Source organism: Notothenia rossii (genome assembly GCF_949606895.1).
Source record: "Notothenia rossii genome assembly, chromosome: 5".
Lineage (NCBI taxonomy): Eukaryota > Metazoa > Chordata > Actinopteri > Perciformes > Nototheniidae > Notothenia > Notothenia rossii.
In genome coordinates, this window is record NC_136903.1 from 78,145,902 (window position 1) to 78,159,757 (window position 13,856).

The 13,856-nt window shown below is 37.3% G+C and overlaps 2 protein-coding genes across 2 annotated transcripts; both read left to right on the top strand.

Annotated features, from left to right (window-relative positions):
- Window positions 1–3,447: 3,447 nt before the first annotated feature.
- Window positions 3,448–5,099, top strand: il19l (interleukin 19 like; the record flags this gene model as incomplete). Its single annotated transcript, XM_079685842.1, has 5 exons — window positions 3,448–3,603; window positions 3,796–3,858; window positions 4,002–4,154; window positions 4,246–4,308; window positions 4,740–5,099. The coding sequence occupies 5 exons, from the start codon at window positions 3,448–3,450 to the stop codon at window positions 4,830–4,832; spliced, it is 528 nt and encodes a 175-aa protein (XP_079541968.1). The 3' UTR covers window positions 4,833–5,099.
- A 4,813-nt stretch (window positions 5,100–9,912) lies between these two features.
- On the top strand, window positions 9,913–11,982 carry il10 (interleukin 10). The gene is made up of 5 exons (XM_079685841.1): window positions 9,913–10,179; window positions 10,301–10,360; window positions 10,528–10,692; window positions 11,424–11,486; window positions 11,597–11,982. Exons 1-5 carry the CDS (start codon window positions 10,015–10,017, stop codon window positions 11,705–11,707), a joined length of 564 nt encoding a protein of 187 aa, XP_079541967.1. The 5' UTR covers window positions 9,913–10,014; the 3' UTR covers window positions 11,708–11,982.
- The last annotated feature ends 1,874 nt before the right edge of the window (window positions 11,983–13,856 follow it).

Below are 13,856 nucleotides of genomic sequence, written 5' to 3' on the forward strand. Positions count from 1 at the left end.
GCTATTAATTATGTATTTTTACTGTAGAATGTCAAAGTAATATCCAGGACTTTATCTTGTAACAGAAGATTTAAATACATAAGTATTGCTACTTCGACTAAAGTATTGTAGAAAATACATCTTCCACCAATGTGGTCCACGGAAATCTCTCCATCAGAAGAAACCAAATTAACCTATGCCACAGTATCTTTGGAAAGTTAGTGATACAAAATGAGTATGTTCTTCTTCATTTTATGGTTAAGGTAAAAGCAGTGGTCGTCAAACTTGGAATAAAGCAGGTAAATACAGAGACTGCATAATTATGGCATACATAATGTTCCTTTTGTATTTTAAAATTGCTCATGTGGAAACCCTAATTGCTATAGATGCCCAATATGTTTTATTCCCATTTGGATTAATGGCCAAATGGTGCAGGACACCTACATACTTAACAAATGAATCAATCAAATATATTGAAAAGCATATTACAACTTAGTTAGATGACATTATAAGCTAAACAAAATGGTTCCCAACGTTGGGGTCATCATCCAATAAGGGGTGGTTAAAGGATTACTGTACTCTACTATCCTGGAAGAGTTGTTGTTACTTAGTTCAGAGCTTAGTTCAAACATGTTTCTGTTGCTTTTTTATAACAGCAATACATTTGGACTGTAAAGAGCCACTGTGACTCAATCTGAAAGAAATGTACTTTGTTTTGAGGTAGTAAAAGTGTATCACAGAAATACCTTAGACCACTAGGTGAGGTACTCAACAGCTGTTAAAGCAGTGCTGACACTTGGGATATGGATAATTAGAAGAGTTTAAAAAAGCTTTGTGTCAACCTCTAGTGGTTAGAAAAAAGCACTAAGCATTCCTGAGTGGGGAAGAGCTGGTAGCTATTTTTAACATTTTAACATTGCTCTGACATGCACCTGTCGTATTTAGACTGGAATTTTTTCACTTCCTTTTGCTATTATATTAATATATTTTCCATGAACAGTGGTTTCCTTGAACAGTGGTTAGTCCTGTCTTGAATTGGAGTTCCCTGCACATCATTATGCAAGGAAATTGAACAGGCCTCAGATAAGCAGGTAAGCAGGTCCGGTAGGTGTTTCTGATCAGGACTTGTCTGACAGGCGTGTGCTCCTCGAGGAAAACGAGTAGAAGTATGTCTGACACCGTACTGAAGGAGGTTAAACATTCAGTAGCGGAACATGTATCTACATTTGAGAGCAGACATGGTGATCAGTCAGAGGTCTATGAGGTCAAAAAAGCTGTTTGGTGCAAATTCCACCCATCTTGCACCCTTAATTAAAAGATGAACACATTTTAAAAGATTTTGAGATTTACCCAAATTATGCTGTGTGTACTTTTATACAGCCGAATAATTAAAAGCTGCAGAGTAATGACGACACTCGGAAATTCTGAATTGCTCATTCAACTATTGCATCACTGATGTGTTCCTCTACAATGATCACACATCAGGGAGGAGGAAATGGTTCCTTAACCTTTCTTCCAAACAGGTATTGAGCCATCAGTTCCTTTAATTGCAACATACTTCCTCATCCTGTAAACCAATTTGTCCGTTTGTGTGTTCAACCTGTGCTGTACCTGCTAAAAAATCCCCCTCACTCCACTATAAGAGGAGACAGGATGGAGTCACAGAGGCACCTCACTCCCAGGACTCTTCCTCTGAGAAACACACACACAGGTGAGTCTGAAACACAGGGTGCTGGTGATGGTGTTGCCCGAGGGTACCTGAACTCCAAAGGATGAATAGATGAGAGATTGTATGCTAATAGTATACCATGTAACTTTAAGGTGTATTTCACATGCATTTAATGTACACTGAATAGTTACATGAATGCTTTACTAAAGTGCTGAAATATTAGAAAAATATTTGTATCATTTATTTGCTATCATACAACAAAAATGACAATTTTTTTCTTCTTAAATGTATGGATTTGTGGCGTTTTTATATTTGTTATATCTTTTTTTTAACTGTAAAATCAGCATCAGACAAAACACAAAACAAGAATTATCCATCACCTTGGGCTTAAGGAAGTTGGGTAACACTTTATATTAAGGTACACAAATTAACCGTCAACTAGTTGTTAATTAACATGCATATTAGCAGTATATTGACTCTTGATTAGTCATTATAAAACACTTATTAATGCCTTATTCTATATGACCATATTCTACAAGTACTAAGCCATAAGTTAAGAGGTTTTCCTCAATAACCCTAATTAGTGCTTATTTATTGCAAGTAAGGAAGTTGTTGTACATGAGTTTTGGTCTTAATATGCTCTGCTCAATATGGGCCAAATAAGGCAGTAGTACTACAAGAATAGTAATTCTCCCATCATAACACTTAACAAATATGATCTATTCTTATGTAACAAGACATGAAACTATAAGTGTTAATTGTGTCTAAATAACTCAAAATTAGGTATTTCTATCTAAGAATAATTATGTTCCCTATTTTAAAGTGAAGTCTTGTTCATAACCAATAAGCTAGTAGTTTGACTCTAATTATGTATTTCTATCTAAGAATATGTTCCCTATTTTAAAGTGAAGTCTTGTTCATAACCAATATGTATGGAGCTAATTTCCTGCCATAACTCCACAAACAAACTAAACAAGTTTTACAAATGCCTAGTGATTCACTAACAAACACAGAGTGGTTTGCAAATACAAAAAAACATCTACAAACTAATGCATTTAGTTTTGCAAATAAAAAAACGTATCTATCAAACAAACACATTACATTTCAGCATAGGTTTTACAAGTACAACACTTTTTCTTCTCAAGTTACGGAATATTACATTTGTGAGAAAATCCTGAGCACAACCACGGGGGAATATTACTGCCAGTCACGTAACTTTTGGCAGTAATATTCCGTGCTTGTGCAGTAATATTCCCTGCTTGTGCTCAGGATTTTTTTCACAAATGTACACATACACACTCCAGGGTTCATACACTTTTTCACCAATGATTTGCAATGATTCTCCATGACCTTTACCTAATTTTCCATGACCAAAAACACTACTCTGTCTCAGCGGTACCACTGAAAATTGTTTATTTTAACATGGAACAGGAAAATAAGGTCTGCATATGAAACATGTTGCGCCTATCTAAAACTAATCCAATAGCAGGCTTACTAGCTTCGACACGCTTAAGCAACTCAAATCTCTCACCAGCAAAATACCTTGACAGTTAAATGCCATTTTACGTTTCATTACTATACGATATAAGGCATTAATAAGTGTTTTATAATGACTAATAAAATACCTTAATATAAAGTGTTACCGGAAGTTGTGATGAATTTGTTTGCTGATTACTTTACTGATGTAAACATTTTGAACAGAATAATCAATTATACTTGATCCCAACCAGTAATTTACCTGGAGGTGATTTTAACGAACAAAATGTCTCTGTTAGCTCCCCCTCCAGACAATCAGAATGATGAAGATGCTGCTCGCCCGCTCTCTCTGCCTGCTCCTCCTGCTCAGCTGTCTGAGTGAACCTGTGGAGAGCCGGACCCTCAACCTGAACAGCTGCTCTGTCAGTGTTCACACAACCGAGCTGCGAACCCATTACACTGACATCCGATCTAATGCGGTGAGTTTAATTCACAAACACCCACCCGCTCTTAAAACCCCTAGCTCAAAATGAATAATATAAATGAACAGATGCAGCTGATATATGCAGCTTGAAATGCAGAGGGGCTTTCACTTTACCTCACCTGATTTTTGATGACACCTTTAAGTGGAGAGAGATTGTCTCTTATTCTTTGTGATATTTGCATTACAGATAGAAGGAGACAGTGAGATCGGAGTAAGACTTCTGAGCAAATCGTTGATGAAACAAGTTCAGGTGGGTCTTTAACCATGCAGTTCTTTCTATCCTAATTTCCGGTTTTACAAGTATTTCTCTGCCCTGAGCCACAGACTGATAAAGGCTTTAGAGACAGTATATGAGTATTAACAGCTGCTGTGATCTTTATGTGTCTCTATCAGGACGGACAGAAGTGCTGTTTGCTGCGTCTCGTGCTGCGTTTCTACGTGGAGAGAGTGTTCGGTAACTACGCCTCTTCTCAGCCCCAGCAGCAGCGCCACACCAGCGCTCTGGCCAACTCCTTTGTCAGCATCAGAAGAGAGATACATAAATGTGTACGTTAGCTTTTCAACAACTTCAATGATGAAATACATTAAAAGGATTGAATTAATTTAATGACTAACAATGATGCTTTGTTTTTTGCAGCATTGCCAATGTGTCGAGGACACGCAGAGAAAAATTGACACTGTGCATGCTGAGTTTATCAAGGTATGTAATATACTGAAAGTATTAAGACACTATTACTATAATATTTGAACAGTAGACTGCAGAGTTAGACCTAAATGCTGTGATTGGGTCTCAAATATTCTATAACTTTTAGTTAAGCTCAAGAGGTTTCAAATGTTATGGCAAGATCTTTTCATTTTTGAAAACAATTTATGCAATATCGAGGATTTATAAGAAACTTTTTATGCATTTTCCTTGAAGCATGTCATGGTATACAGCAATAGGTGTGCGTGCGTGGAAAAATAAGAAAGGTTCATTTTACTAAGATGATCAATGCAGATTAATTAATTAAATGAGTTCATACAAAATATGAAAGACCCAACTCCATACAAACAAAATGTAAAATTCTATACATTAATACTTATCACTAAATCCACGGTTCGCTCTCTGCTTTCTCTCTTTCCATTGAACAGCTGGAAATAAGCCAGGCGGCGAAGAAGGCTGTGGGAGAACTGGACACTGTGCTGGAGTGGATGGAGGGACTCGTCCTGAAAACACGAGCATAATCAGATAGAAGCTCAGCAAAATCCACACTGACGTCCCAGAGAGTTGATGAATCCCCACGCTAACACCAAAATGCACTTTTTTTGCCATTGTACATTTCTCTATGTTGTACTTGAATTAACTTAAAGTCTATGTCAGCCACTGAGATGTGGACCGTTTTTTATACAATATTTATATTTTACATTAATGTAACGTGAACATTAATGTATGTGAATTTAAATGTATTTTGTATATAGAGCTGTTAAGGTATTGTATGTGTGCTTCTACTGTGCTGCAAGGTTATTATGCATGATTATGAAATAATGTGCTATTTTTTCATTTAAACATTGGTTTTATTAAGTCTTCAATAAAAAAATATAATCTTATCTACTGAGTTACGTTTTCTTTCAAGACAAAGACAAGATGTCTGCTCTGCATTACTATATGGATAGATAGATAGATAGATAGATAGATAGATAGATAGATAGATAGATAGATAGATAGATAGATAGATAGATAGATAGATAGATAGATAGATAGATAGATAGATAGATAGATAGATAGATAGATAGATAGATAGATATAGACAGCATTAAAGTGGACTGCAGAGGGTGCTAGTGAGTCAACAAAAAAGAGCACTTTTTTAAACTTCTGAAGTATTTCGAGCCAAACACTTCAGATACATGTTTTGTGTATAACTGAGAACTATAACATATTGATGAAAAAGAGTATAATAGAGGAGCTTTAAATACCTCCAGTAGATCGACAAAGAGCGAATCACAAGTAATGATAGCTCCACATTACTTCCCTCTTGTGGTAAGAGTGAACATTACTTTATCCTTTACAGGTGAGTTGATGCAACACTGCTGCAGCATCAGCAGCAGAAGCACGGTGATTCAACTCAATGATTACATATCCCTTTCTGACCTCTTAATAGCCACTATCTGGCTTCACATCCAACCAAAGATCAATGAAACTGTGAATCATCACTCAAATTGCATTAGGAAACAGTGTTATTTTTTTACTTTCACTAATTCAGCACTTACATGATTGAACACCATGGGAAAATGTGAGCTGTCACAATGAGCAGTGCTTACATAAGTGCGGTTAACACCATTTCAGGTACATTATGCAAATAGCCATGTACGCATGTGCTTACGCATTTCCACCCAACTGTGCACAATTACAGTATGGAAAATTGGGTGTCGTACTTTTGGAAGCATCACACTGCAGCCAATCCATCACCGGGTAAATCTGGAGTTTAGGTCGATTAAATCTGATGTACTGAGAATATCCGGGTCAAGCTGAATAACGGGTACTGTGGGAATTTCGAAGTTTCATCTCCTCCCAGAAAGAGGCTTGCTCAGCAGGTCAGAGCTTTTTCATTTTCAGGTTACAGCAAGACATCCACCTAATGTTGCATGCTCAGCTCTTTTGAAGTAATACGCAACAGGGCGGAAGCTCACATTGACCCTGAGGGTGATGCAATAAGGAAGTCAAAATGACTAAAGAATTCATAGGAAATCTCACAAGAAACATAGATGAATTTCCAAGCTTCCTTCCCATTGCACACAATCCTCTTAATTGGCACCTGGCCCACCCACATATTAGCTGTCATACAACACCCACTTAGAAATACGAAATTGTGCAGTTGGATTGGAGTCTTTGACGTTGACACATGTATCATAGAGTCATTTTTTTTTTGTAGCCTTATTATATAACTATAAACCCTTTAGCACACTACTACTATTATTTATGTTTGCATTACAATCATTGCTTGACAAAAACAAAAACAGAAAGACTTCTGAGGGTTGAATGCTACACACATACAGAGTCGACCAGAGTGAAAGTGAAAGAGTAATGTGGTGAATCTATTTTGTAAAAACTGATAGATTTCCCCTAAATGCACATATACAACACTATGCAGGCAACTAATATGCACAGTAAAATAAAAGAAACGTGACGAAAACAAAACTACGCTACATCGTGAAGATCATGTAGTGTGCAAAGACTCAAAGACTCAAAGCTAAGAGGGTCATGCAAATGGCTACAATTCTTCAAATGTATTTATTTCAAATCAATGTAGTCTGGCGTTCCACTGTGATGCATGTTCCATCAGGGGCTGAATTGACTGGATATGATATCAGCACGTCAGGTAATGTGCAACAGTAATTGCTGACTGCAGACTCAGATCACCGGTTAGTGGCAACATCAGAAACTAGTAGGTAAGGGGCCGTGGCAAGATCGTCACCACAGCAGACAATGTTCCTGTGACTGTTACTCAGCAATCGGAAGAGTGAATTATGTAAGATAAGGTTTGAATGATTCAGCTTTTGCCCCACTGATCAGAATCAGCAGTGCAACAAATATCGCTGGCTCTTATATCTGGTTTGAGTGTACACTGATCATTTACTGGCTGACATGAAGCCTCCAGTGGATCAATACATTTTGTTAAGGATTACCTAAAATGGTACAATTAATTTCAGCATAATTGCTTCATTAGAAAAGCATACATTAAAATTAAAATAAAACACACACCTACTTACATTTCATAATATATTCTCATTCTTTGCACCATTCCCGTAAAACCCACTCATCCATCTTTCAGGTTATTATTTATTGACTCCCATTGCGGGCAATGATTGGTAATACTCGAAACATTGCAGCACAAATAAACATGAAATATTTTCACTTTCATGACTCCCTAATTCTGTGAAAAATGTTTGAGCGTGACGTCGGTTTATCAGCAGTTTCTCTGGACACATCATGCTGGGTTTAATTATGAGTTGTGTACAGGGAAGAAGTGCGCAGACTAAAAGCTGTACATGAGTTATGCAAAAAAATATGTTTGACTTTATCGCAGACTAGCTCTCACACGCACATCATGTCACAACTGAAGACTGGGCAGAAGCATCTCAACTACTAACCAACAGAAGTCATGAAATCACATGGCAATATGCAGAGTACACACACACACACACACACACACACACACACACACACACACACACACACACACACACACACACACACACACACACACACACACACACACACACACACACACACACACACACACACACACACACACACACACACACACACACACACACACACACACAGAGAAGGACAGAGTCAGTGCAAAAGCAAGAGGGGTTTCCCATAAAGGTAAATGACTGTCCGCTGACTCATGATAATTAAACAATTTGACTTTTATATGTTAAATATGTCCATTTATTAGTTTTGTTATATGTATTTGAATATATAAGGTGTACATTTTGAGCAATTTTGAGCAATTTACAGAATATCGTGTAATTTAAATAAATCTAGCGATACACAAGCTAGCATTTTTCGGTTGGGCCTCTGTAATTGTATTTGCAAGTACAATAACCACATTTTCTGCATATTTTCGCAAAAAATTTTTTTAGGATGTTACTTGGATTTTGCAATTAATGGTGTTATCTGAAAATTATTGGACAATTGTTTCCTGAACTTGTTCTCCTTTAAATCCAAAACCTTCCCCATCTCTGTTTCTTTTCAGATTGTATACATCTTCGTCACAAAAGTCTTAGCCTTTTTATGTTTCGTAGTCACTTTTGGTTTGATGCTGCCATCCATTAAAAGGTAATTTAGTCTTAATGAGACTTTACCTGGCTGAATTAAGTAAAACATATACATTTTTCCAATATATTTATTATTCATTTCTGTAAAAACACCTAATTATTGACTGCCAAGTGTATTTTTACGGTAAATATGTAGCTTTTTGTCTTTAATAATCAAATTAATTGTTTTTCATTGTGACATTATTATCAAACCCTCCCTCTAAATCTAGAATCTGTGTTGGGTGATTTGTCAGTATATTCTAAGCGATGGAAGAAATGTGTGCACCTGAAACGATCATAGACGTTTAAAGATAACCTTCAATACTGTTTGATAACAATTCTCGATATTGCATATCCAGCAGCCGCACAAAGAAACATGATTTGGGCAAAGATGGCGGAGGAATGATGTTGTAAAGAACTTTAGGAGGATGAGGTTGAATTCTGGTTTCATGATGACAAGACAATTTTACTGTTTTTCATTCATAAGTTATTTTATTTAGGCCTTTCAGGGACTTAAACTCGTATAATGGTTTGAGACTTTTCAACTAAAAGAAGAGAATGATCAAATGTGATGAAGCACAGTGTGATCTTTATGACTAATTATTCAAAGAACAACATTACCCGGTAAATGACTTTAACTTGAACAGTGACAAATCATCGATAATTGTGTCTCATTGCTTTGCAAAAGGCCAATGTTGCCCAACAGAGATAGAATCAGATAAAGTGCAAAGTGGACAGACAGCGGAAGGGTAGTTATGGATAAATGGGAATTCCGTACAACAGAAAAAGTACTAAAGTAAAGGGAAACACCTCTAAGTGTTCCAAAATGACTTCTCTATTTAGTTTATATTCTATAGTTATATATACATATATGTAAACCTCACCTAAGGGACATAATTACATGACTTCAGGAAAAAAACTACAATGAGTGACGTCACATGACCTCACTCGTGTAGATCATATGGCTCATCTGACGAACAGAGGGAATCCACCGCGTCATCAACTTAAACAACAAACTAATATCATTTCTATTTGTGGGGGGATACGTTATTGTGAATACATGAAATAGTATATGATAATCTGATGCCATTTTGACCAGATTTGCAGGCACCTAAGTATCTATATTGATATATGTATATATATACTGTATACTATATACACTGATGATGAAACTAATTAGAGTAAATTGAATAATATAATAATAATAATAATAATAATAATAATAATAATAATAATAATAATACAGTTGTGTAAACAAAAATTATATTTAAAAATATAAAATGAATAAGGGAAGCAAAAATATGTGATATCAAAATTCTCAAAATGCTTTGTCAGATTTTTTTCCTTTGTCCTTCCTATGTGAGACTGAAATGGATTCTTAGAAAATTTCCCTTCATGCACGTTTAGCCATTTCTCTTCCAGTCAGTCTCCTCCCCTCCTATTTTGGCTATAAATTCAAACAAGAGATGAGCCCAAATATGTGCACCTTTCTCTTCAGAGCTCTTCAAAAGATTTTGCCTCACATAAGTGAGGAAGCTTGATCCAGCAGCATCTTCACTCCATCATCTTTGCCTCCAGAAGCCCCAGCAGCCGGATCCTCACCATGGCTCCTCAGTCTCTCCTGCTGTCCCTCCTGCTCCTCTGGTCCCTCCTCAACACTGTCTGCTGCAGTCCCATTTGTAACAACCAGTGCTGTCATTTCGTGGAGGGATTTCCAGTCCGGCTAAAGAAGCTCAGAGAGGACTACTCCCTGATCAGAGACTTCTATGTGAGTAGCAGCTCAACATTTACTCTGACATTAGTGAGAGCAGCATGTAGTGCTGACGGTCTGCAGGTGATGCAGCACTCTCTCTCCTCTGTCACTGAACGCAACCTTGTTCTGTTTACAGGAAGCAAACGATGACTTGGACACAGCGCTGCTAGACCAGAGCGTCGAGGACTCTTTCAAAGTAAGTTTCAGCATTAACTCAGCATTTAATATGGTAAAGAGCCGCTGCTTCTCAATGAAAAGCTATCATAAAATAAACCAGAGCTTACCATTTCAAGGCAAGACACGTGCACGCCAGTAAAGAGTTAAGCGGCATAATTTAACGAGGGCTTTTCCTCCCTCCTACAGAGCCCATTTGCCTGCCACGCCATGAACAGCATCCTGGACTTTTACCTGAGCACGGTGCTGCCAACTGCAATGGCGGGAGTGACCGATGAGATCAAGGAATTAAAGCCTCCCATTGAGTCCATCCAGCTCATCTTCGACCAGCTCAAGAGAGATATCATCACATGTGTGAGTACCTGACTCGCGTGTTATTCCTCCTACATGACAAGGTGTTATATGCACCGAGTGCGGGCATAGGACGCCTTTTATCTTAGTAAAAGTATTTAGTTCGCCATGCGGAGACGACTGTTTCAAATGCTTAGTAAGAAACAGGTTTTAGTTTAAGTATGAAGACCTAACATTATAACTCTAACCTTAAATTATTTTATAAAATGGAAAAATGCATTTCAATTATTGCACTGTGGCTACTCAAGAGTTACATATGCACAAGTGGGCCATTATGGCCATTGTTGCTCTTAAAGTGCAAGTCCAAGTTTCTGTTTCCATTACAAAAAGCAACCAAGCTGTAATGTATTCCGGAATACACGTGATTAGCTGTCCCTCAACTAGTTAAAAATGTGGTCCATGTCTACAGCCAAACAATCTAAACCATCTTCCTGGTCTGGACTAAATCCAAAAAGCTCCAGCAATATTCCCAGTGTTTTTTGACACAAGGCAAATGGCTGAAAATGAAAGAAAGAGGAAGAATGGCAAAGGACAGATCATAATATAGTATTAGTCAGTCATTCCTCAACTGCAGCATCGTGCAAAGCTGTGCATCCTCACATTCTTGAAAAAGGAAAGAGAACTGAAGGCATCATCCTGACGAAAGTGTTATATTCTGTGCGTCTGTTGGAGGGAGGGGGGATGTATTCTGGACATGAGCGTCTAATGAAAGTCGATTATTTTTCCTCTTCCAGAGAAATTACTTTGCCTGCAAGAAACAGTTTGACATCAAAAACCTAAACTCTACTTACACACAGGTGAGTGTTCACTTATCAGGTTGAATTTTGAAAACACATTTCTTAAAAAGACAAAGTTCCTGTTTGTGTGCCTTTCATTTTAACCAACAGAGCCATGTGTTTGTTTGCAGATGAATAGTAAAGGTCCTTATAAAGCCATGGGGGAGCTGGATCTACTGTTCAACTACATTGAGTCCTATCTGGCTTCTAAACGGCACAGAAATGGAGTAGCCACTGTTTGAAGAACTGCTGACCCTAAACTTACTGTGCGCTTGACAGCCATTGACCCTTGCCCATTTATTGAATGTAATATTGTATTTACAGAGATGCAGATTTTCTTTTCTTTTTTTAGACTTCTTCTTTTGTCCTGAGGACAAGTTTCTGTTTTAAGACCATATTGCGTCATACATTATATGAAGTTACGAACAATAATGTTATAAACTGTTATATTTATTTTGTATTTATTATGACTGAGATTGTTTTGCATTGCAATAGAATAAATGACTTGTTGACAATGTATTACTCTTTTGATTCTTTCTTTAAAAGATAATTCAGCTGCTAATGTGCCATTTATGAGGACTGGGTAAATAGCAGAGCACTGAAAACATCACATCCTGCTGTTCTGCTGTCTATATGTGGGGAACCACTAAAATATGTAAACTCAACAGGCTGATGCACTAACCTCAAACGTGACCCATATACGTCACTTACCAGCAGCAGCCCTGCTGTGTCTTTACTTACCGTAACTGTAACTAGCCGGCCTTACTCTCAAGCCTCATCCTTATGGTATATGCACCGGTGCACACTCACATACACAAGTATGCAAAAGCAATCTCACTCACTCACACTTAGTCTAAAACAGAAGTAACACAGGGTTAAAAAGAGCAGCCCTGCATTAACAGTGTTTAGCTTTTATATATGTCAGCTTCTTCACTGGGACAGAGCCAGAGGGGGTATTTTTAGGGTTAATAACATTTTAATGTATGTACGTGATACTCTAATCTCAAAATCACAAGACTCCTGACTTGACTCAGGCCTCTAAACTGAAACTACTCTAAGACATGTTATCAGACAGTGGCTTAGTCAACGTGGGATGATCTAAATAGTATCATTCTATCAATGACAGTACTTAATGCAAAGCTATCATTCATAACAACTGTCCGATAGGGCATGACTGTTTTAATGTTACCAGTGTTAATATCCGTTTCTTTAAGGCTTTTAATGTGCTGGTTAAGATCAGGTATGTTATGACTGGATGTGTCTTAACAGAGAGCAACGGTTTCAAGGCAAGGAGAGAAACAATTAAAGGGTTTTGATACAAAAAGCTGAATCACTGTTTGGAATGTGCATGAATAAAAGACAACATTTTTACTTTTATTATCTAAAATATGAATCTACAATGGCATCCTACTTTTCTGTCAAACATCAAGATAACAGCACAACATGAAAGTCTAGGGTTCAAAGTCTACTCAGTTACTGTTAGGCCTACTTTAACAAACTAAATGCTCAGTGCTTACATGGAAGTAGGAACAAAATCTTCGTATTAATGTTTTTAAAAAAGCAAAGCTCTCCCCTCTATTCATAATATTGTCTTTGTGCCTCCCTCGACTCAATACCTTTCAATACTTAATATCTCAAAATAGTATACTTGGGGTAAACAAAATAAAGACAAAATCGCTAGTTTGCTGCATTCACACACAAGCCCACATACACTTGACCTCCAATTTTACCCGTTGACTGTGACTGTCAAAGGGTCAGGATTTATTTGGAACCAGACAAAACAAAGCAAAGATCTGCTGGTAACAACCTCCTTCAATCAGATATTTGAAAGATGTTAGTACAGAAATCATAGAGCCTGTCCAAGTGCATAGTGGCAGTTCAACTCTCTACTCTGATTCCCTCCAATCATTTTCATACAGTCCCTTAGTATGATGATGTTGACATTTATCTTTAAACGTGTAACCATGATACAGAATGCATCTCGTTTACTACATGGGATGACATCAAACTGTTGTTTATTTTCAACAGTTGTGGCCACATTTAGAGAAGTGTATTTGAGAAAAAGGTGAAATAAAAGCGAGATCTTATGAAAAGAAAAGCAGTGATACAATTGTGAATATTATTAGAGACATCCGTTCTGATTCCTTATTTAAATTCAGTGTTTAGGTGATTTTTGTGATCACAACGAATGAGTCAAGATGTTTGTTACGTCCCCACTAAAGTCTAGGGGACCTGGAGACAATAACATACAACCAATAAAAATGAGGGAGTCAGCGTAACAGTTGACAAAAGGTTTATTATGTGTAAACCCAGATCCGAACAGACATATAATTGAAACACACTGTTGGTGAGGAGGAGGAGGAGGAGGAGTCAAAGGATTGTGCCAAACAA